This window comes from Equus quagga, chromosome 3 (assembly GCF_021613505.1).
Source record: "Equus quagga isolate Etosha38 chromosome 3, UCLA_HA_Equagga_1.0, whole genome shotgun sequence".
Taxonomy (NCBI): domain Eukaryota; kingdom Metazoa; phylum Chordata; class Mammalia; order Perissodactyla; family Equidae; genus Equus; species Equus quagga.
In genome coordinates this window covers 12,732,195-12,757,739 of record NC_060269.1, presented here as the reverse complement: position 1 = coordinate 12,757,739, position 25,545 = coordinate 12,732,195, and the positions used below count along the sequence as shown (strand labels likewise).

At 39.0% G+C, this 25,545-nt stretch overlaps 1 protein-coding gene across 1 annotated transcript in view; it reads left to right on the top strand.

The window, feature by feature from the left end:
• Nucleotides 1-9,597: 9,597 nt before the first annotated feature.
• Nucleotides 9,598-25,545, top strand: part of PDE5A (phosphodiesterase 5A) — an 81,225-nt gene continuing 65,277 nt past the window's right edge. Inside the window, exons 1-5 of the mRNA XM_046656726.1 lie at nucleotides 9,598-9,714; nucleotides 14,223-14,294; nucleotides 15,918-16,007; nucleotides 18,829-18,966; nucleotides 21,040-21,107. Coding sequence (XP_046512682.1) covers nucleotides 9,598-9,714; nucleotides 14,223-14,294; nucleotides 15,918-16,007; nucleotides 18,829-18,966; nucleotides 21,040-21,107 — 485 coding nt within the window. The remainder of the gene's footprint in view (nucleotides 9,715-14,222; nucleotides 14,295-15,917; nucleotides 16,008-18,828; nucleotides 18,967-21,039; nucleotides 21,108-25,545) is intronic.

Below are 25,545 nucleotides of genomic sequence, written 5' to 3'. Positions count from 1 at the left end.
AGACTCCACCTCTTGAAGACAGGGGTATCAAAGAATATGTGGAGATATTTTGAAAGCACCAGAAGTACTAGATATGTTTTGAAGCTTTATTCTCTATCCTTAAAACTGGCCAGATGATAAAAGAGGAATTCAACTCTTACTTAAAATAATATTTAAAAATTATCATTTCTCAACCTTGTACTAACAAATAATATGAACTACCAGAGGCAACACAAGCTGGCTTGAAAAAATGGTGGCGAATTGGTACATGTGCTGTGCCAGATTGGCATGAGTCACAGGGAAAAGAGGAAGTAGAGAATTAAAAGAGGAAGACTGAGGAGGAAGAGAGGAAGATGTCTGCCTCTTTGGGCTGTGGCAAATGGTTGAGGCATTAAAAAGCTTCTGAAATGTTGGGTCATAAATGCTAGTCTCCACGAGATCACTGTTGCCACGTAATTTAAGTACTTTGCTTCTTAATACCCACAAGAAACGCTCATCGGTGTCTCTCTTTCTGCACTGTTGTTTTCTGCCTCTGTTCCTGGATTAGGAGCAGAGGGAATGTGTTTAGAACGTTGGCACAGTGTTGGCTTGAGTATAAATGGGAAGGAGAGATCGGCCTAGAGATGAGGCCATGCAGGCAGAGAGGCAAGATCATGGAGAGCCTTCTAATGCCATGCAGAGGAGGTGCTGACTATTTTTTGAAGCCAGGAAACATTGGCTATATTTAAAGATCTGTATGGCCACGGCATTAAGGAGGAACAGTTCTCTTTGTTTAATATCTAACCCAGAGCCACATAATTTGACACGTGTTAGATTTTGATAATTAAATAATTTCCATATTTGTTCATACCTGGAGAAAGGACTGTGTCTAGAAGCGGGGAAGTTGGTGAGGAGCCTTTTGCAATAATCCAGACTAGAAGTGGACCCAGGCCGAGGCGGAGGGAACAAGAAGAGTGGATTTGCTACACTTCTGTTTGGGAGGTTGAGGGATTGATTTGATGGAGGCTTAAGTAGAAGGAAGAATCTAGAATACTAACGAGGTTTTTTTAGGTAGGATGTAACGGGGAGAGTTGTGATAGACCCTAAAATAAAACGTGCCACGGAGAGGATTGGTTTGTAGGGATCAAAACAATTAGGTCCTGGGGCCAGCTGGTGGCGCAGTGGTTAAATGCGCACATTCTACTTCTTGGCGGCCAGGGTTCGCTGGTTGGGATCCCAGGTGTGGACATGGCACCGCTTGGCATGCCGTGCTGTGATAGGCGTCCCATGTATAAAGTAGAGGAAGATGGGCACGGATGTTAGCTCAGGGCCAGGCTTCCTCAGCAAAAAAAGAGGAGGATTGGCAGTAGTTAGCTCAGGGCTAATCTTCCTCAAAAAAAAACCACACCTAAAACCAATTAGGTCCTTTTCGGGATATCTTGTTTTACTGTCTGCTACTTTCTTCTCTCTCCTCACATCTCCATGCCCCCTTCCCAACCCCACACTCAGCTGATGGCCTTGCTTACTATTTCAGTGGAAAATAGAGCAATTAGAAGGATACTTCCCCAAGAGAACTCCCTTCTTCTCCTTTCCTCTGCTCCTGCACCTGGGTCCATATACCTCCCTTTCCCTTCTACTTTAATTGTCTCCGAGATAGCAAAGTTGTGCACCAACTCTCATCCAGTCTTTTCTGCTCCAAGACGGCTCAGCAGCTCTTACCTCTCTGTCCAGAATCACCAAAATTCCCCTCTCTAACAGATTGGTTTATCAGTGTACAAATAAACTGTTATTTCTCCCATCTTAAAAACAAAAACAAACACCCATCCAACTACACATCTTTCAGAGACCACCCGTGTTTCTGATCACCCTCAGAGCAAAACTCTTTGAAAGAGCTGTCCACGCCTGCCATTTCCATTTCCTTCCGTCCTCTCTTGAACACACTGCACCCAAGCCTTCACCCTCCCCACCTGTGGAAGCTCTTGGCAAGGTCCCATGGCTTCTGTAGGGCAAGAGCTGGTGATCATTTCTCAGTTCTCATCTTGCCTGGCCTCTCACAGCATGTGGCATTGTTGGTGGTCACTCATTGTTTTCACTCGCTTTCCAGGACCTCAGACCCCCCAGTTTTCCTCCTGTCTGTCTGACCGCCTCTCTGTCTCCTTCAGTAATGCCTGTTCCTCACAACGGTGCTAAAAATGCTCAACCCTGGACCCTCTTGTCTGCTCTGACTACGTGCACTCCTTTTGTGATTTTATTTACTCTCATGACTTTAAATAATGTATATATGCTGACCAAACTTACATGGCACCTATACTCTTTCTTCAATTTAAACTCATGTATTCAACTGTTTACTTGACTTCTCTGCCTGCATATGTCTAACAGGCACCTTGAACTTAACATATCTAAAACTGAACTCCTGATCGTCCTTCCCACCAAAGCTGCTCCATGCTCATCCCCACGCAGTTAACAACTTCGCTATCATTCCAGCTCTTCAGGCTGAATTCCTTGAAGCCATCTCTTCCTTCTTCTTTCCCTCATAGTAGATGCCCAGTTCATTAGCAAACCTGTTGCTGGTCCCTTCCGTCACTCCTCTCCACCTGCTCTTCTAACGCCTGGGTCAAGCCATCAGTATGTAGCACCTGAATTACTATAGTAGCACCCTGATTAGTATCCCTGCTTCAAGGCTTTAACTCCCTATGATCTATTCTCAACACAAAGTTTATAAAACTTGTTAGATCTCATCACTCCCCTCTTCAAAATTCTCCAGTGGATTTCCAGCTTAGCCTATAAGAATAGTCCCACGTGACCTGGCTCCAATGCCCCTCTGATCTCTCCTCCTACTATCTCTCACCCCACCCCCTAATCCTCTCCAACACACCAACAGTCTTGCTATTTCTCAGTAAATCAGGTAAACTCCAGCCCCAGGGCCTTTGCACTTGCTGTTCTCTCTGACTGGAATTCTCTTCCCCTAGTTATCCACATGGCTCACTCTCTCATCTCCTTCAGGTTTTTACTGAAATGACATCTCCGCGTAAGACTTTCTTTGGCCATCCTCATTAAATATTAGCCATTACTTCCATCCTTGCTTTATTTTCTCCATAACACTTAAGCATTCAATCACTATTTCACATACTACACATTAACCTTACTGGTGTATTTCTGTTTCCCCTCACTAGACTGTAAGCCCCATGAGAGCAAGGTGAGACAAGGATGCTTCACAGATGAGGCGACATTTAAGCTGTATTTGTGGAATGCAATAACCATGTCACCTGAGAACTTGTAGTATGATTCCTTTTCAGAAATGCTTCTTTACCATCTTGAAGCATGGTAAGCAAAACAGATTGAGAAATTAAGGGACGTCAAGGAGAAATTTAATCAAGGCTACGTGGTAAATAGGAGTAGGGCTAGGATCTTCCTGCTCACCTTGAGAGACCAATAATAACTTCTTTGTTGATATTATCATCCCCATTTTAGATGAAGCAATATGGCCTTGGTCAAGATAAGGAAATGTCCCAATACTACTTATCTTAAGTGGCAGAGCTGGAATTCAGACCCACGTTGTCTTATTCTAAGGATGTATTTTTGTCACTATGAAATAATTACCATCTTTCATCATTATTAATGATTATACCTGAAGAGCTACCAACCAACTCTTTTTCTATTTTAGCTTTTGAAAATGCAAGTTTATAGACTGGAATAATATAATAACAAAATCTGGAGTTGCAAACAATGATTCCAAATACTGTTAAGTACTTTGTATATTATCTAGCACAGCTATGTGTGGAGGAGGACATGTCTTTTAGTGCTGGTAACATGTATAGCTGGGAGTTGTGCTAGCATGACAGATGTCTGCATCTGAGCTTTCATATAGGATTACCTTTTCAGGCTCATCTACCATTTGGAGGAAAAAACACTTAGAGATCAAATTATGTTTTAGCTGTGACGACATAATAGACTATATTCTCTATGTTAAAAATTTGTTGAGTGTAAAAAAAACTGATAAATACACACATACACACATTTTTTTTCCCTGGATCTCTTAAGCTAAACGAAATGGATATGTAGCTTCTCCTGGCTGTGATGCAGTAGGCTGGACCAGTAGAGGCAAGAGCAGTGGTCTGAACACTCAGGTCAGCTCTCATTAGGATGTTCTCTCCACCCCTTTGATACCAACTTTAATTCGTAAATGAGATTCAGCCTATTCAGTGTTTTGATGCACGAAACTTGCTTTTTGCCACTTTTGCTGTGTTATCTCTCTTCTGTTTATATTAGATGCACATTCTGGGCATATCCTTTCCCCCTGTAATTATCAGGAAGCTTATTTAACAAGCCTCTTACCAGACTGTAGAGATGTGGACCTGTTAGAAGTGCAGGCAGTGCTGGAACAAGCTTCATCCTGGTTTAACAGAATCCAAATCCAACAACACCGTCCAGGGTGAGCCTGTGCTTTGCAGGCCAGCACCTGGCAGAATGCAGGATCCCACCCTGAAAATAAATCTGAGTTATTAAAGAGATCCAAGCTCTGAAGTCATTTTTGGCAATGTCAAGTAAAAGGTGGGCACAAACAGGGGAAGAATTATTCTGATACATAGTACAGTTTGGACAATATATAATGAGTATACAGTTTTTTTTGTTGTTATTTTGGACTTATTCCCAATTAGGCAGAGAGACAGAGTTTGAAAGAAAGAGCTCAACTTTGTAGCAAAGATGACTTGGTCTTGAGGGCTGGCTCCAAGTCAGTGATTCCTTAAGCAAGTTTCTTCACCTCTCTGTGCCTTGGCTGACTCGTCTGTGAAGCTTTAACATGAAGTGCAAACACAGGGGGGAATTTTGAAGGTCCTAGGGAGACAAGAAACATGACCGTGGCCACAGCAGAGCTCTTCAGCTGGTGGCGATTCAGAACAGGTCCGTTTCCTCCCTTCAGAGTGCTGTGAGGCCAGATGGAGGCGTGGAAAGTTCAAGGAGCAACAGTCAACACTGAACGTGGGAAAGACAGCGGGTTCTTTTCTGCTCTGTAACCTTTGTGTCTCTGGCAGTTTTTAAAGGGCATAGGAGGAGACTCTGCTCACAGTAGCTATGTGCTGCTCTGTCAGGCCTGCATCTCCATATCTCAAGGGACAGAAAGGTCTAATAAGAAAGTAAAAGGTTCCTATGGTTCTAGGTTTAAGACCTTTGCCTCACTACTTAAAAGCTAGTATGGCAGAGAGATTAATATTTGGCAGGAAGAGAAATTTTTTTGTGCAAAGGGATGAGAATAAACACCAGGATCAAGAATTATGCCCAGCATCCCCTTGTGTGGAAGGAATCCAGGCTCCCTCAGGTTGGCGCCACTCCCACTGGATGTTCCTAAGGCAGGACAGCTACTGACCCCCAGAGGCTGGATTTGTACTGGTTCCATCTGGGGAACATCCATCCTGTCTAACAGCACCGAGCAAAGGGTTGGGGCCTCAGCCTGCTTCACCAAGATAGCCGGGAAGTGGGCACGTGGCCCACCACTTTCACAGACCATCAGCAATTATAAATTTACTTTTAAAATTTTTTGAACACTGAGTTAAATTGTAGAAACACTGAAATACACAGATCCTAATGTACAATTTGATGAGTTTTGACAAATGCGTATACATTTGTGTAACTGACAGCCCAATCAAGATATAGAACACTTTTCATCACCCCAGTCAGTCTGATTTCTGTCACCATAGGTTAATTGTGCTTTTTCTTGAAGAATCTACTTTTTTTTGAAACTGCATTATTATCTATTTCCCCCTGAAACATAGGACTTTTTTTATGTTGCGTCAGTGGTTCTCAGCTATAAAAATGTGTTATGAGGTTTATAATTGAAGTCAAGGAAAGCAGGACTTTCAGCAGCCACTTTGGATTTGTTTTTGTGTCTTAAAGTTATAATTTTGAAATGGTCCCATTCCCTTTGAGCAAAATAGGCATTAACAAGATAAGCACACGTATGGGATTTGAAGGTAGTCTTGGACGTTCTGGAAAACCCTTGGTCTTCATGATCCCTTCAGTTTAAAGAGTAGTGCTTAAGAACCTGCATTTTATACTGGTGCTGGTCTCCCTTTCCTGGGGGAGCAGGAGAAAGGTCAAGGCTTTGGGATCAGACCTGGAGGGCATGTGAGTCTGCACATTCTTGGACTGCCTATTTACCTATTCTGAACATCAGCTGCCTCTGTGATCAAGTGGGAATAATAATATCTCCCTGAAAGGGTTGTGCCAAAGGTTAAATGGATTAACAGATACAAAGTGCCTGTCACATAGCAGGTCCCCCCTTCTTTTTTTAAATGCCAACCTTTTTAGCATTATGAATTTTTTTCTTTTTTGGCTGGGAATAGATTTATTAACTCTGTTAGAGACACTGGCCCTTGATCATGATGTATTTCTGATGCCAGGTATCTTCAGGGCATGCTGTTTATATCTTGCAACTTTCTAGAAGCTTCTCTTCATGCTGGCTGCCTCTTCCTAGTCAGCCAGGCTGTGAGAGTAAACTATAAGCTTCCACTTCTCCTATATTCATACTTGTGTTGTCCCCAAACCTGGAATATCCATAAACATAGTCTTGAGAGAAATAGTAGGTGTAGCAGTGTTGTCCGTTAGAGATGGGTAAAATGGGTCACAACCAAAGTCAGTCAGTCTTACCAGTCACTGAAAGAAATATCAAACCTTGATTCTCAAATTTATTAATAAAAGCCAGACAACACAAACAACAGTGAAAGCTCAAAATTGGTAAAGGTACACATAGACAACACAGAAGAGGAAAACCAAGATAGCTGATAAAAATTAAAAAGTGGTTCATTTGCTCTAGTAATCAAGAAAATGCAAATTGAAGCAACAATAAGATCCAGTTTTATACTTGTGAGATTGACAGAGATTAAAAGGCCTGACAATACTAGGTGCTGGTTAGGATATGAGGTTAACAGGAGTTCTTATGCATTGCTGGGAAAGGTACAAATTTCTGTAATTCCTCTGAAGATTTCATTGAAGAAGCTCTTGCACATGTGCACACAGAGACCTATACAGAGATGTTCATTGTGGATGGTTCCTAATAGCAAAAAACTGCAATCAATCCAAATGTTGGGGATCAAATAAATAAAATTTGTATGGAATACAATGGGACTGGGAAGAAGAAAGTCCAGTTTAATTTTATCTTAAGAAAAGAGAACATCACCAAATATTAACACTTATTAGTTCTCTATCAATGGTTCTCACAGTGGTTTTTGTTCCTAGACCAGTGGCATTTGGCATCACTTGAGAACTTGTAGTAAAACAAATTCTCAGGCCCTGACCCAGATCTGCTGAATCTGAAACTTGATGGATGGGACTCAGCAAGCTATGTTTGAACAAGCCCCACACTACCACTGTTACAGATGACAAAGACCTGGGACATTTAGTATCTTATTTGCCGTGATTTTTTATATTTTTAAAATTAAAAGTTAAAACTAACAATCTCAAGCTTTTCTTTCCCACTCTCCCAAACCTTTTGGGCTGTAAGTTTCAACTCCATAATTAAAGGCTTATTAAGAGCATAAACTCATTACTGCCACATATAGTTCTCAGATGTGGACAGATCTCTTGGTATCAAGCAAAGGGCAGAGAAAAAAATGGGCAGATATTATTATCTATTATTAAAATGTGAATTGTCGAGTCAGCCCTGATGGCCTCGTGGTTAAAGTTCAGTGCACTCCATTTCGGGGGCCCAGGTTTGGCTCCTGGGTGCAGAATGTTACCAACTGTCTGTCAGCAGCCATTCTGTGGCGGTGACTCACATAGAAGAACTAGAAGAACATACAACTAGGACATACAACTATGTACTGGGGTTTTGTGGAGGAAAAAAAATAAAAAGAGGAAGATTGGCAACAGATGTTCGCTCCGGGCAAATCTTTCCCAGCAAAAAAAAAAAAAGTGAATTTTCCAGTAAGTACATCACCCTAAAAACATCTGATCCCTCTGACACTTTTTCCATTATCATCAGCCACAAATATCTATCAAGTTTGAGCACATTCAGAACCATGCAAACTACTGATGCTGCCATAAGGCATAAGATAGAAATCATGTCTTTAGAAAACAATCTAGTTGGAGAGCCAGGATGTGAGTAGAGAAGATGAGGTTAAAAATGAGAATATCTCCCTGTTCAGATGTAGGGCATACACAGCTGCCACTCAGGATTTCAGAGGGGTTTGACAAAGGGAAGCTTTTTGGAGACTCAGCGTCAGTAGAGAAGTGGAAGCAATATCTCCAGGAATGATGTGAACAAAGGTCGTTGTAGCATTCTAACTCAAATATCCATGTAAGTGATCTTGGTTCAGGTTGAGAGTATGGAATCAGAGTCTGCAGTTTTTATCCTATAGATAAAAGAACCATTAAAAAGTCTTGAGTAACGAGATAATTTGTACATACGAAGTAGTGTCCCAAGAAGATAAATTTGGCCTAAGTGTCAAAGATGGACCAAAGGCAAGAAGACAATTAGCAATGAGATGTCAGGGCCTTCAAGTAAGTGAGGATTTAGATGGTGAAACACAAGATACGATCCTGGGTGAGGGAAAATTAAAAAGGTATGGAAAAATGTGAGAATAAGTCTAATGAAAGGTATCAGTTTCTTACTGCTGCTGTAAAAAACTACCAGAAAGTTAGTGGCTTAAAACAACACAAATGTATTATCTCATAGTTTTGGAGGTCAGAGTCCAAAATAGTTCTCACTGGGCTAAAATCACGGTGTCAGCAGGAGTGTGTTCCTATGTGGAGTCTCTAGGGAAGAATCTCTTCTCCCTTTTCCAGCTTCTACAGGCTGCCCGGATCCCTTGGCTTGTGGCCCCTTCCTCCATCTTCAAAACCTGCAGCATAGCATCTTCACATCTCTCACTCTGACTCTTCTGCTTCCTGCTTTCCCTCATAAGGATTCTTGTGATTACACTGGGCCCACTCAGATGATTCAGGATATCTCCCCATCTCCAGATCCTTAACTATCATATCTGCAAAGTCCCTTTGCCATTTAAGGTAACATGTTCACAGGTTTCGGGGATTAGCATGAGGACATCTTTGGGAGCCATTTATGTTTCCTACTACGTGGAATATGACCATGATTTGATGATTGCCTAGGATTGGGAAGAGAAGTGGGAAAGCCTGGATTGGTCATGTCAGCCCTCTCATTTTCAGTTTGCTCATCTGCAAAATAGGGGTGGAGAAGGGGGTGGGGTGGGATGCCCTTCCAAGCCTAACACTCTGACTAGAATGTCAGCTGCATGAGGACAGGGATTTCTGTCTGTCTTGTTCACTATCGTGTCTTCATTGTCTGGAGCAGTGACTGGTACATAATAGGAACTCAGTAATTATTTGTTGAATAGAGTACTTGTTCCTGAATGAATGACTGAGTCAAGGAAAAGTTTGAAAAGAGCACTGGAGAGAATTCTCCACTGGCCCCTCCTACATTAAGTTCTTGGTTTTTGGTGAAGAAAGGTTTTCGGCTCAGGTTGTATATGATCTAGAATCCTGTCATTACGATGAGATATTCTGCAGGTGGGAGAGAGGGAGAGCTGAGATTTGTAGTCTGTTCTTTTCTCACTTTTAGGAGGCTTTTAGCCTCCGTGCTGAGTGAGCATCCCCTGGAAGCAGGAATGGGGAAATGTACTGGGATTGATGCGTGGCCTCAGTAAGGGTCTGGGGCAGCTGCTGATTGGAGAGGAAATTGCTTACTGTGACAGTGATCAGTTGCCCCTGGAACGACCAGCTGTCACGTTCCATGCTGCTCACCCAGTGAGAGTCAAGGCTTGCCCTTTGCATTCCTAAAAGAACACCTGACCCCATGAGGACATAATGTCCATTTATGCTGTGGAAAGTGCCAGTAAGATAGAAAACAGAGAAGCTTCTTTGTGCCTAAAAAAAAAAAAAATAGCATAAAATATTGGTTTGAGGGTCCAGGTAGCCAGTACGTGGGCAGAAATAATTGGGTTTCTGATATGGAAGCTCACATTTTTAGGGGCTTTGCCTCTTGGATATGAGGTCTGACATACACTGGCCATAAAAATGTCTTTGAAAATGGACATTTAAAAACCTATGGTTAGCAGTTTGTAGGCTTGAAGAAAATGACCTAATTTGTTTAAAGGAGCGATGGTTGACAGGAGGAGGAAAGACTTTATATCAACACAAGGAGGGCAAGGGATGCTGGTTTTGCTTAGGATCCTTGAAATTGTAAAATTAAAATCTTTTTTTTCTGTCTTTTACTGGCTTATGTGACCTTGGACAAACACGATATCTTTTCTCTTGTTTTTATCTGTTGTCTTTATCAGTGCTCTTTTTAAAAGGTCATCCATCTGGGGATAAGAGGGACATATACATATTAGATATATTTTCCTGGCCTAATAATTTCTTGAAAGAACTTGCCTATTTTTTAAAAATATGAATTATGTTTAATCAATCATCCCTTAAACAAATTAACCTCTAATATCTGAATCTATAAAATTATTAGTGAGAGAAATTAATTCGTTACTAGAAAGGATGAAAAATTCATCGTTGGATGTCCTCATTCCATGAGTTTGCCTAATGGTAAATATCTTGCTCTAATGTTATGGGAAAAAAATTAAATATAGTAAAGCCCTAGTATTCAGGGGGTACAAAGTAGGTTTGGAAGCCTATGAACAGGACCTCTGGTCAGTTTGCCAGACTGAACAGATGCAGAAGAATACCTGTCCCCCACCCCCACCCCCCCTCCCCCCCATTCTGGAAACAAGTAGAAGATAACATTTCATCAAAAGCAATTTAACGAATTACAGATGAGCTCAAGAGAGGGAAAACCCCAGGGGTCAGAAACAAAGAGGAGACCCCAAGGGAAGAAATGTCAGTGACCACAGGCAAATGTGAGTGACCACAGGCCAGCTGAGCTCCCAGAGTCTGAGATCAGGATAGTCAGATGAATGTGTGAGGCAGCAGCAGCCAGTCAGGGTACATCTGCTCTCTAGGCGTGTTGGGGGCAGGGAGGTGAAACTGAACTCCATGGAAAGCCTAGATGAGTGAAGGGTCCTTCCACGAAACTGGGCCTAGCAAACTCCACTGGCAGCCAGGAGAAGCAGCAAGGAAGCTTGCCTTCTGCCTGCAGCTGTGAGAGAGAGAAGAGATCCCTGTGAAGCATGAGGACACCAGCCTGTGGCACACACAGGTGTGGAGTTCAGTCCGCACCAGCAAGGCAGTGCAGAGACAAGGGGACACCACCATGTGTGGACACTTTGTGACCCAGAGAACATGGGACTCCCGTGGGAAACAGTCCTGCTGAGGATGAACTTACAGTCAAAATTAAGTATGTTCAGAGAGATGAAGGACAACAGGCACTAGTATTTAAAGGAAAAAGAAGGAAAAGGAGGAAGAGGAGCAATAGGCAGGTTTGAAAAAAGAATCAAATAGAAATTCTAGAAATGGAAAATGGTTATTCAACTATGTGAACACTGTTGTGTTGGTTGAAAATTGTAAATAATGGCTTATATTTAGTATGGTTTCAGGGCCAGTGTTCTTTTAACCACAGAGAAAACTTTTCAGCCCACAGTTAGAAAAATGCTTACCCTATAAATGTTCCCTAGTGTAAAACACAAATGCGAAGACTGAAACTGAAGGTGAAATCAGGATGCAGGTTTCAGGGAAGGGAGAGCTCTAGGGCCCATCCCCCGTGTACTTTGTTTGATGCTTTGTTTGATGTTCTTTTAGTTAAACGAAGATAGGATGCTGCAGATCCACTGGGAACAGGCCGTGCTTTGGTCCTGCTTTTCTAGTAGAGATAGATGCTCACTGACCCAACCATAAAACACTCACCCCTGCTCTCCTCCCAATGCTCTCCTCCCACCCCAAATCAGTTCACAGATCACTGACTCGGTTAAGGGTATCTGTAGCCTGCAGCCTTGGATCACAGTGAGCTAACTGGCCCAAGAAGGACTCCAATGACCTAAACTAACCAATGTTATCACTTTTACTAGAAAATACATTGTGCGGCTGATTTTCCTCTTTTCTTTTAAGACTTTGAAAGAAACTATCCTCTCACTGTTAATTTATGGCGATATCATGATGAACTAAAGTATTAATATAATTTGGTTATTGGCCATTTAATAAACAGCTAGCTTTTTGTCTATATTTTTCAGCGAGCAGGAACTTTCTCTTCACTTCCTTGCTTAGTACATCACCTCACACAGCTCCAGGTACAAACAGCACATCAATACATACTTTTTGTTTGTTTGTTTGTTTGTTTGTTTGTTTTGGAGGAAGATTAGCCCTCAGCTAACTACTGCCAGTCCTCCTCTTTTTGCTGAGGAAGCCTGGCTCTGAGCTAACATCCGTGCCCATCTTCCTCTAGTTTATACGTGGGACGCCTACCACAGCATGGCTGCAAAGCAGTGCCATGTCCGCACCCGGGATCCGAACCAGCGAACCCCGGGCTGCCGAGAAGCGGAACGTGCGAACTTAACCGCTGCGCCACCGGGCCGGCCCCCAATACATACTTTTTTATGCTGTATAATTATCTAAGAAGGTTTGCATAACAGTCTCTTCATCTGTTTTAAACTCATCTTCCATAAAATGAAGATTTTAAATTTCAGTCTTTTTTTCATAAAACCATTTAATAAAGACAAATAAAAACTCAAATGTCATCATTTCTAAGAAGCCTTCTCTTTTACCCATATTAGGTGCCCCCTTCTGTGCCCTTAGCAGTCTGTGGGCATCTGTCATAAAACTGGCCGTCCCATGTGCTGTAAGTGTATCTGTGTCACCCATTCTTGATTCTGAGCTCCTTCAGGGGAGTCTTTCTCCTGGTTTTTATCACTCAAACACAGAAGGCCCCTCAGCATTTGTTGAGTGAATGACTGAACACTTGACATAACCTATTCTGGTACCGCTCTGTATTAGACCCCAGTGACCCTCTGGTGGCTTCTATCAGTTATAGTCACGTGAACATGCCTAGCCACAGTCCAGACATTTTTTGACCTTAGACAGAAGCTTTTGTTAGCATTTGAGACTGGATCATCCAGAAATTTTTTGCCATTGTCAAGAGCTAAAGAGTGTACCAGTTTAAGAGAGTTGAACTAAGGGCAATAAAAAGGTACAGGATAATTGGGTAATTCTGTGTTTTTTTAATTAACCTTCCTTACTCTGTAATGGTGTGGGGAGGAGAGGTGTTGAGAAGCCCAGAAAACATCATCAGACTAGAATGTACTTCCCCTTCCTTGTTCTGCTATCCTAGAGGGAATTTTATATCCTTTTCTTAAAGCTAAGGGACTCAAGAGGGGTTGAGGAAATAAGGATGAACCATCCACACAAGACGAAGGACTTTATTCCTAATGTGTAACCATTTAGGGGATAATAGCTTATTCCACTCATAATATTAAATTGCAGATGGAAGGAAAGAGTAGAATTTATAAGTAGTAAAGGGGAAGCAAAAGTAAGTTGAAGGTCTTTGTAAGATTAAGGTGATAAGTCAAGCTGGAGTTGGAAATCAACAGGTAAGATACACTTTCAAGCAGAAAGATGAGAAGGTTCTTAAAGTCCTGCTGAATCTTTCAGGGAAAGTTAAGGCATATTCCTAGACAGAGTTCAGCTTAGTCTTCGTAAGATATAATTTATCTTTCAAACACCTTCTGATCCATTTGAAATAAAGCTCAGCCTGTTAATTCCTGTTTTTTGATTTTTCAATAAAGCCTCTTTCCCCAAATGTAAGTCTGTTGAAGGTAAAATAATTTTCAAGGTCAGAAGTATCAAAAGAAGTTGGACTACATCCCTACCTTCGGAATTATTTTCACCCTAATGGTCCTTCTGCATTTTAATTTGTGTGATTGGCCACTGGCTCCTGTTTCATTCTCACTAGAAGAGCATTTAGCTTGTTTGAAATAGTACATTTAAAACCAATATAAAATGTTCATTTTATCATATACATATTTTTCTTCTCCCCAAAGCCCCCCAGGATGTAGCTGTATATTCTAGTTGCAGATCCTTCTAGCTGTGCAGTTTTATTGTATATTTTATTTGAAATGTGATAGAAATTTAGTGTTTATTTTTTATTCAAAAACTGTGACAAATGTGTACTTAAAATGTGATTGCCAAGAAATTAAAAATATTTGAACTTTTAATAGGTAAAAAGAATATATAATACAGAACTAATTCAAATGATGAAGGGTTTTGTAGCTTATTGTTATTTTAAAGCACATGTAGAAATTCTTCTGTAAGCACACTTTGGTGAATTTATGCCAATAATCTCAGTCAACGAAATTACCACTTTTCTCTCTTTATACCAGGTTGTTGGTGTAGCCCAGGCCATCAACAAGAAATCGGGTAATGGTGGGACATTCACTGAAAAGGATGAAAAGGTACCAAAACTTGTGTCTGGTGTGATGTCTGTTTAGGAAGATGCTTTCTCTTTATAGTGTATAGACCTCTAGAATTAGCTGAAATTGTTGATCACAAAAAGCAGTTTAAAGTGATGTGAAATGTTCCAGGTGTCTCCTTCCTATGGCTCAATACAGTGCTGACCTGACGTTGGAGGACCTGTGGCCTTCAGTCAGCAGAAACCCCCAAACCCCTGCTCACTGTGCTGCCCAGCCTCCTCCAGGGCTGTGTGCCTGTTGGGGCCATAAGAGGGTGACATGGTATTTTAAGTATCTCATTTACCTTTCATCACTGCTATAAAGAAATTCACCCTTGAGTAAAAACCCCTAAAGCACGGCTCCAAGTTCAGCACTCCAGGGCAGCTAAAAATTGGAATTGCCTCCTGGTGAAATTTCAGAATGTTTTATAAGCTTTGCACACAGACGGTGGGGCGCCAAGGTGTGAATTCAGGCTGGATGATGTGAATTTAGCTTTAGAAAGAGCGGCAGTCAGCATTATTTTATTACTCTTCTCATCCAACTCTGAAGGAATACATTCCACACCACACCACATCAACGTGCTTTCCATTTAAGGACGGGAGCCCTTAAACCTGTTTATAACTTCATTCTGTCAGTAGGTTTTATTATTTCTCTTCTTGAATTTGTAATTATACGTATATCATGGAGCCCACTGAATTCTTCCTATTCAAGCCCATTGCTATTTATGTCACTCTCCTGAAAAGGAGTAGGAGCCTTTGGAAGACATTCAAACAAGAGTTATTTTTGTCTCCGTGCTGTAGGCTGTATTGGCACGTGTGTTGGTCTCCAGGTCTTAATTACTTCAGAACATAGCAAGTACCTTTTTAAATCAGGGTAACAGACATACAGTCTCCTATTCTGTTAACGACACCTGAGAACATATGGTGGGGATCATGGTTCTAGATTGGCTTTATGTTCCATTATTTGTTTACAGTCCATTAACGTAAACCCCTCTTGAAAGACTTGCATTCCTAGGCTGTATCATCTCTCGGCAAAATAAATCCATGATTGTGAATAAAGTGTGCCATGTAAAGATTTATTTTAATCAATATAATTGTCAACATATCACCTTAGTATAGTATAATGATGACAGATCTATGTTAAAAAGAACATATTTAAACTAATATTTGCAACTTTATATGGGACTGTTATTGTCAATATTCTTTTAACAAGTATGTGAGCTTTCATTTGCCTCAGTAATGTTACAGGCTATTTATATAGTCTCAGCATAGATCCAAGTCCTAATATCATTCAGAGACTACACCAAATTTTGCGCAGGGCCAACTTCAATTTCAAATGATATAAAGATCTGTATCTTGGTCCCTCCCCTCTTTCTCCTTGTTAATTTATAACTAATGTATGACTTTAGGAGACTGTATTAACACTTGTCATCTACTAGTTGTGTCATTTAGCTAACACTTGGTTTGCATCAGTTCCTAATTTTATGCAGAATAAACATCTGCACTTTTGGTTTTCTAATATTTATTTCAACTGTAAATATTCTTGGATGCCTTTTGTATTTCAGGAAATGTAACAAGACAGTTCTGTAGTCAGTTCTTACTGGCTGTTGTCTTACCTGTTTTCTAGGACTTTGCCGCGTATTTGGCGTTTTGTGGTATTGTTCTTCATAATGCTCAACTCTATGAAACTTCACTGTTGGAGAACAAGAGAAATCAGGCAAGTCTGATTACTAAAGAGAGAGTATAGAAATTCTTTTTAAGAAAATTGTTAAATTTTTATCCAAGTAATCTAGAGGTATGATTAAAAATCCCAATAGTATACTATTTAGTTTCTAAATATTTTAGCTGTTTCTTCTAATAGTTATTTCCATCCCGTTTCCATGTTCTGTTGCTTTTTCCCTGTCAGACAATATTCATTAACTCCACAGATGAGGACTTATTTGACTTATGCCACGCTCTGCTTGCCATTACGCTGATCTAACCAGTATCATGATGTCACTGTTTTAACTTACTGATGGGTTGTATTTGTAATGTTAAGTAAGGCGTTTAGTTCTTGCCCTATCAACTAGAGACATCACTATCTTGATTCTGTGCTTTATAAGATGAAGATCTTAGCATCCTTCATCTCTCCTTCCTAGCTACCACTCCTTACCTCTGATTTTCCCATCTGGACTTTTAAAAAAATTTTGCCCATGTTGATTACATATATATTGTTCTACAACCATGATTAACTTTTCTTAAGTTTTGTATAGGTTAATTCTGAAGTTGCAATTTAAAATAAAGTGTTTATAAATCCATGACTGTACAAATGTTGTTCATAATTACCTTTGTTATATAACTTTTAGTTTTTCTTGATGCTCTAAATTCCTTGTTTTCCTTGAACTATTTGCTGTAGTGTAGCCTCATATTGTTGGTTTTTCCCCCCAGACCCTCCATTATTTAGGCATTCTGTTAAGTTCTTCTTTTTCTTGGAAATCTCCAAATTGAGGTTTTTCTGTCTTTTCTCTTCCAGGTATCAGCCTTAAAAATAAAACAGCCAATTATTTTATCAGCAAAACAAGTTTATTTGGGAATAGTCAAAGAATTGCAATTCAGGACATGCATTCTATAGCAGACCATAGGCAAATCCAACAATCCAAGGAGAGGAACATTACTTTATGGACTAAAAAGAGGCAATTGGGAGGGCAGTTTTGAAGGAAAGTCCATTGGAGACAAATAAGAGTTCAGGGTGGTGATGATTTCTCATTGGCTGAGTTGATGGGGTAGTCAATTTAAGTTTGGGATACAATGTACATTTCTTCCTGTAATTGAGGATTCTTTCCTGTCGACTTCTTTCTGTTGGGTTCTGTAATTGAGTATCTTCCTGTTGAGAACTTCTTTCTCTTCGGATCTATAAAGGACTATCTTTCCTGAAATTGACCTCAAGTGGTACTGCATGGGAGCTCCCCCTTCTGACTCCCTTTTAAATGAGGTTTCCCTTTATTAATTTTCACACAAGCTGAATTATTTTTCCCCATGCCTGCTGCACAGGTGTCATCATAGAACTTTCCTTCCCTGCTTTCTTAGAAAGACTCCACTGGTTACCCACTGGATCCCATAGCTCCCTCTTTCTCAGTTTACTTCCTTGTTTTAGTGCAGTTTGTGTACTAAACTAACCTTCTCAGTTAACTACTTGAGAAAGAGTATTGATGAGTAAGCTTTTTGAGTTCTCACATGTATGAAAATGTCTGTTGTACCCTTCTACCAGTTTGGCTCGGTGTAAAATTCTAAATTGAAAGACCAGTTTCTCAGAATTTAAAGGTAGTGCTTTGTCTTCTAACTAGCATTCATGTTGTTCCAATTCTTGGCTCTTTGTAGATTTTTTTTTTTGTCTATAAGCGTTTCAGATTATTTCTTTATCTTTGCTTTTGTAACTTAATTTCACAGTGTGACTCTTTTTTTCATTTATCATGCCAGTACCTGGTCATCCTCTCAGTCTGGAGACTTAAGCCCTTCAGTTTTGTGTAATTCTTTTTCATTATTTCTTTGATCATTCATCTCCCCTACCCTCTATTTTCTCTTTTTAGAACTTGTGTTAATAAGTTGGTGGACTTTCCATTGCCTTCAACCACAGTATCTTCCTAACTTTTCTCTCTGCTCCATTCTTGCCACCCATTAGTCCAGTCCCCATTTTGAACAACACAGCTGTCATCTCCTCACTTTCTTCCTGCAGTCCATCACAGTCCAGACTGCTTTGGGATTCTTTCTCTGCTCGACTCTGTACAGTCTCATCTCCCCATTTCTCCTCTTTACTCTCTATATTCTCATAAAACTTGATCAAAACTTGCAGTATGCTACTTTCTCTCAATTCAGTTCTTTTTGACCAAAATATTTACCTTCCCCACTTCACTGTCCACTTCATCTTTCAGGCCTCAGCTAGGATAATACTGCCTCCCATGTATTTTCTGTAGTACCGTTTCTCCTCCCTCGTCACACAAATACATCGTGAGATTAGAAGAAACTATGGAATTCAAAGGAAAGAGAAAGTACCATTGAAAAAAACAAAAGGAACTCTTAGAACTTGGTTTACTTTGGAGCAGTATTTACTGTGATCTGTGAAAATATTGATAATGTTCATAAATGTTGATCTCAGAAGTGCAACAACAACAGTGTGTTTTATGTATTGGATACTGTTCACAATGCTTCCTAATGTTAACTTATTTAGTCCTCAGAACAGTCCTTTGACTTTGGTACTATTCTTTGTTATCCCCATTTTCAAGAAACTTGCCCTAGATTACAAAGCTAGCAGGAAGGGAGTCAGGATTAAAATTGATGACTGGCTTCAGAGGCTGTGGTGGTAACCATTGTATTAACTATTCGAACAATCAATAGGGATGTTTTGTTAGTAAGAGGAGACTTAGATGTTTAATACTTGAATGCAAACTTGGTCATAACTTGTTAGATTATATATAAGTAATTGATAACCCATATAAATCATTGTATTGCTCTAATAATTACAAACAATTATTAAATAATAAGCTCTTAATTTTTTTGTCTAGGTGCTGCTTGACCTTGCTAGCTTAATTTTTGAAGAACAACAATCACTAGAAGTAATTCTAAAGAAGATAGCTGCCACTATTATCTCTTTCATGCAGGTGCAGAAATGCACCATTTTCATAGTGGATGAAGATTGCTCCGTGAGTACAGAGTATGACTTTTTTATTTTTAGAAAGACAGAAACTTATATTTCTAAAAGCACTACTTTTAAACCTCATGTTAGCCTCAAAACTCTCTCTCAAACCCAACTATATATGGCTGTTTATGTAAAGGTGATAAGAGTATGAGCTGTTCTGGTTGAGAAGGAGTAGAAGTGAGGTTGCAGGATGCCCTCAACGCACACTTTCACCTTTGTGCCTCTACACTGAGTAGTCACCATGGGAATGTCTGTGTGCTGCTTTTGTCAATGGCTACACTACCTTGATGGAGAAATACATTGTCATTATAGTGTGCACACTTTTCACGGTCAGGAATAGTGATGCCCTGGGTGCTATGAACAGTAGATCCCCATTCTGAATGGGCTGGGTCCAAAAGTTTCTTTTTAACCAGAAATTGTTTAGAAACCAAAAGGTATGGGCCAATAGAGGCAATGTTATTAAAGATGCCTATTAGTCCCAAATCCTTTGCCAACAATGGGGAAACCACTAAACTGTTCTAATTGGTAGATTTCAGTCCATTGATTTGTAACATAAAGAAACAGATGTGTGCAGAAAGATGGAGTGTTCTTACTGAGTGCTGGCTCGGTCTAGACAGGCCAGCTGAGTTTGCTGTTACAGTCGGGGCCCCTAGCCTAAGGCAGTTTTCCTTTATGCAGTTTCTTTCCCTTCTCAACCTGTGAACCAATGCTTCTGGGATATTTCTTTTTGATGTAGTTGTTTGCTTTCTTTTCCTTTAGACCCTGACAATAGGCTCTTCATTGGTAGGTTAGGAAAGAGAGTGGGGATTACCACTTATGTAGTCAGCTATAATCCATATGATATCTGAATTGATATTTTTGGGAAAGTAGAATAAGAAAAGATATTTAATACTTATGTTAAAAAATTTTTGTTTTACATAGTAAGACTGTACTGTATGACTCAACATTATCTGAATCATTTTGCGTGTGTGTGTGTGTGTGTAATTCTCATTAATAGGATATCAAATGAGAATTCACTATGCTATAAGATAATCACTATTCTCATAGATATTATTTCATATTTTCAATCAGTTATAAAATTCTTAATATAGAGATGATTACAAGATAGTAGCTATCCTTTTAAAGGTCAGGTCAGAATTCATTAATGCAGTATGTCAATTTATCATTTTTACTTTGTGACCTGCTCTTTACCATTTAATTTTTGAAAGTTATACGTAAGCCACTTCTTTTTTAGACAATTTAAATATCACTTTAATTAACATTCAGCTCATGATTCTACCAGTTAACACCTATCATGGCAGCAACTGACTTGGATTGGTGGTGCTTTGAAGTATAGCACAGCATTATACCCATCATTGTATTTTGCTCAATTTTTAACAACTTAATTTGTTGGGTTTAGGAATTAAGTGGCTTGATGTTTATTTATATTGTAATTATTTTTTGATTAAAAATATTTCAACAACATGAGCAAAAATCCAAACGTAAGCAAGAGAAAATGTGTACTCAGTTCTTCTGTCCCCAAATTAAAGTAATATCTTTGTTTTATTTCTGTTTCTTTCCATTTCTTTTTTCTGTCGTAAATATAGCATGGGTGTGAATAGGTATTCAGCTTTTAATGTAACTTCGAAGTTACTTTTCTATTTTGCTAAAATACTCACAATTATTTTAATGATCTCATAAAATATTACTGAATTATATGTCTTTTTAAAAAGGTTTAACAACAGTAATTGGTGTATGCATAAAAGCTAAAACTTGAGGATTTCGAATAAATATAGAGAAAATTTGACACTAACATATTCATTAACACCTGGTGGAAAAACAAAAACAAAGCGTACTCAAATAAGCATTTTTGCAAGTAAATATCAGAAACACTAGGAACGTGGCTTTTGATAATGGGAAGGAGATTTGAGGACATCATGAAGTGAGTACTGGGGTCAGTTTACTCTGAGAATGAGTTAAAAATTATCACAAGTGTCGGTGTCGTCAGTCAGTTCCACAGACCTGTATGTCTGTATCTAGATAGTTTTCATTGTGTTATCAAATGATCTCTCACTCTGTGTTGTCCCTCTGTTTTCAGGATTCCTTTTCTAGTGTGTTTCACATGGAGTGTGAGGAATTAGAAAAATCATCAGATGCTTTAACAAGGTAAAACAACTTACTCTGTCCATCTTTATCACAAGTATATAATACTGGCTAAATAGTTACTTCATGATCTGTTTAATTTAGGACCTAGAAGCTATAAGCTGCTTTTTTCCCCTGACAAATAATTTTATTTGTGAAAATATTTTACTATTTGATGTTAAAATTCCAGGATTTTGTTCACGACAGTTGACCTGTTGGAGGATTCTTTCATACAGCGAATGCTGTCGCAATTAGTGTAGGCCCGGGTACAGAATTTTTTGTGAACTGGCTCATGTTAAGACCCACGAGCACTGTATTTCAATTATATGTTTTCGTTGCATATTGGACCCTCCCTGGAAATTTGATCGGCTTCTGAACAGACTGTTCTGTGAATCTGTTCTGATTTTGAATCAGCCATGGGGGTTTAACCAATACCAGAGGAAGCCTGCGATCCCCATGGCACCAGGACATGGACCCCAGGGCTGGAATCAGCTCAGACCTCTGTGCTAGTTCATTTCTTTTTCGTGTTTTTTGTAATTTTAAAATTTGTGTTCATTTTTTTGTTGTTAGTTGTCACTCAGAAACAATAGAAAGTATTTGGATGATCGAGGTTATAGATGTTATTGCCCCAATTTTATATGTGCTTTCTGAAGAATTTGGAAAGGATTTTGTGTAAACTACCAAATGTTCTTTCTCATATTCCCTTTTTCACCCTTAGCAAAAAAAACTGGTGGTGTTTGCTCAAGTGCTAGGATGTTCTAAGTAATATAAGTCTGCCAGGATAGAGCATGAGGAATGCTTGGGCATAATGCTGTTTATCACCTTATTCATTTGTTTCAAATTATTTCACCCCCTAAAATACTTTGTCAAATTACTGTATCTCTAATTATTGATATTCTATCTAAAAAGCCTCATCTGATCATGGAAATAGAACATTATCTTAACTTTACTGTTTGATATTAAACGTTCCAGATTGTTTTCACTACGGTTGACCTATCAAAGAATTATTTCACGTAGTGAATGATGTCGCAATTAGTACTGTTCTGAGTAACCAAGCTCCTTCCTTGGTGGCGATGCTTTAAAAATAAACTCTGCAAATCTAAACTACAGAACATTCTATAAGATAACTGGCCTGGTCTCTTCAAAAAGTCAGTATCACTGAATCAAATGGAGGGAGGGACTGTTCTTGGGCATAGCAGCCAAATGAAATCCGTGAGTTTTGATTAGACCCTGGTTAAAAATGAAACAGCTATTCAAAGTCACTTTTGAGGACAATTGGAAATTTGACTATGGACTAGATACTAGAGGTTGATGGGAAATTATTGTTACTTTTCTTTGAATTAGGAAGATATGATGGTTAGTAGGAGAATGTTCTTTCAGGAGATTCGTGCTGATGTATTTAAGGATGAAGTGTTTCATTTCATGTCTGCACCTTACTTTAAAATGGTTCAGCCAAAGAGAAATAAGTAAATATATCTAAATTTAATATATGTAGTCAAGTAAATATATTCACACATAGATGTGTAGATACAGCAGACGTGGCAAAATATTAAAAACTGTTGAATCTGTGAATAGGATATGCATTTTACTTTCAACTTTCTTGTGTATTTCAAAACTTCATCATAAAAAATTGGAAGAAAATGTTTATTATAAAAAGTTGGAAACAAAACGAAAATCATCCCTATAGATGATGAAAGCAGAACTCTCCTCTTGTGTCTTCCTCCATCAAGATGGAGAAACTGTTGACCACATTGATGTAAAGTTGTCAGTTTGTTAAATGATTGTATTCAAATAAAAATTCATTCTTTCTAGACTATTATTTTAACAACATGATACAGTGAAAGGCCTTTTCTCCCATTAAAAAAATTTTAGGAATTAGCAAAGGGGCAGTTGTAACTTGAAGGCAGATGGGGAATTCATTTGACTCAGAAGGCCTTGGCTGCTGACTGGGCGTGGGGTGTGTGGTCAAGGTAGATGTGCCGTGGTATCTCTACCCAGAGATTTTTCTGCTACCCTGGAGTTTTTGGGTTCGTAGTTATAACTGAAGAGCGGATTTGCATTTCCCTCTTGGCATTGCCGGTCATGAACTGGCGTTTATATCCCATCTCTACGTCTATTCTTTGCTGCGCCCCTGCGTATTTCCTGGCATATTTGACATTGTTTCAGTTAGTACTGAATCCTTTTTGAATGTGTGATAATATGTACATGTCCTGGTGAGGATGTGCATACCCTTCTTAAATGCTGGTATCAGTTTGAACTGCCTAGTTCAGTTATGAAGTTTCCTATTCTTAGGAGGAGCAATAATACATATTATTTTGATTTTATGACGGCATGACATTTTTGTTGCTTTTTATAAAGAACATTTTAGAAAGCTTCTAGATAAGACACATGTAAATATTCAATTATTTTACTCCAGCTTTTATAAATAATGAATTGCTATATATACCAATATAAAAATATAAATACATAGATGTATATTATGAATTTATGTATATCCATAGGACAGTAGGAAAATCAGTATGATAATGCATATTAAATCTATAAAACGATGAATTATCTACATTTACCCTTGAATATTTGTGCAGCAGCATATGTCTGTGTAATTATATTTTATGTATTCACATTTTGATTTTTATTATAAATTCAGCCATGTCCTCTAATTTCTTCAGTGATAGCTGAATAAGCCCAGTGACTTGTGTAATAGTGACCTCTACTGGTGACTCTGCGCTTCTTTTAAAAAGTGAGGTTTTACCATATATTTGATTTGTTCAAGTTGGTTTTTGATGAATACCACGTTCCATCTCTGTAGGCAAAATGGAAGATATCTTTCATTTTATTTTTTTTAATCATTGCAAGACAGTCTTAGTATAAAGATTTTTTTTTATAAAGGATAAATAGGTCAGTGTGATTACCTTAAAAAGAGATTAATTTACATGGATCATTTTAACTGATTTTACTGTAATGAGAATTATTCAGCACTAGTGCCTTCTGTCAGCTACACATTTTAAAGTTAGCCTTCCTTCTAATGATGCAAAAAAAAGACCTCTTAGTGATGCAAATATGTTTTCATTTTAATAAAAGTTAGCTATCAGGCTTAATTTTGCAACAGTTCTGAATTAAAGTGGTGTTTAGTAACCAGTATTTTGAAAAAGGACTAAGCTGATATTGACACTTCACCAGAGGATTCCTTATTGCGTTTCTAAAACTACTTACTGAGGGAATTCAGGCCTCTCTAATTCTCATTATTAATCCCTTTGTCAGTCCAAACACCCTTCCATGAGATGAAATGCTAAACAATTTGATGATGCTTACAGTAACCAAATCATTCTTTGTAGGCAGTTATATAGCTCTTGAAAAGCATAGCTCACCTGGTATTTTTCTAACCAACCCATTAATTATCTTTTATAATTTAAAATAGAATACTGAAGACAGTTTAGAAATGTTAGGTGTAAAACTAAAACATATTCAGGGTGAACATTATACACAGTTATTAAAATTGTATTGTCAATGGGATAAAGCACAGTAAACTATTGGGAGTTGGGTTGCCCAAGAATTTCACAAGGGAAGCTCATTTCAGATGGTGGAAGGTTTTAGAGTTTCTGTGCTTATTTCAGAGAGCCACCCAAGGAGAAGGAAAAAAATGAGTATGGTGTTGTGCAGTTTATGTTAGCTCTTAATTTTGAGAAGCAGATATTTTAGTGCTATAATTCCTTATTAGTTAACTTCATGTTAATTTATAAATGCACATTTTTCTCATAAAATGAGAAATACATAAAATTAATCCTTTAGGTTCACTGAGGATAATGACAGTAGGCTTGTAATAAGGGCTTAATGAGATAATGCACATAAAATGCTTTGGAAAATTTCTGGCACATAGTAAGTACTCAGTAAGTGTAAGCTAGTATTTCTGTATCTCTGATGTGTTTTTCTGTCTTTGGTTCACATTGCCTGCAATGATCCCCACTTAGTTCTAAAGAACAGAAATTTCTCAGTGTTTCCATGCTCCACTTCCCTAACTGTCTCCCCAAGGTTGTACTCATACAACTCCCTTGATAGCCATGTGCTAAACGCCTTAGATGTCTGAGTTGGCCTGGACCCTCCAAGAAGCAGATGCTGGGACTGGATTAAATGTGTAAGAAATTTATTAGGGGAACCCCATGTAAGAGTAAAGAGGGAAGGAGCTGGGAGAGGCTAGGAGAGCCATCAGACCCCCACACAAGTCTTCCCCAGAGTGAAAGAGAGAGGGAAAGAAGGAAGAAAGGGGTGTGTAGAAGTGTCTTAAGACTGCAGAGCTGTTGTAAGCAAAGTTGGGCACGGCTGTTGGGGAGTCCTCTAACCAGTCTCCTTTCAGAGAAGACTGAATCCTTAGTCTCCAGGAATGGGCCTACCTTAGTGTCCTTGCTGTGCTCGGGGTCCAGGAGCAGCCCTGGGAGGCATGGCCTTAGTGCAAACCTGGTCCCAC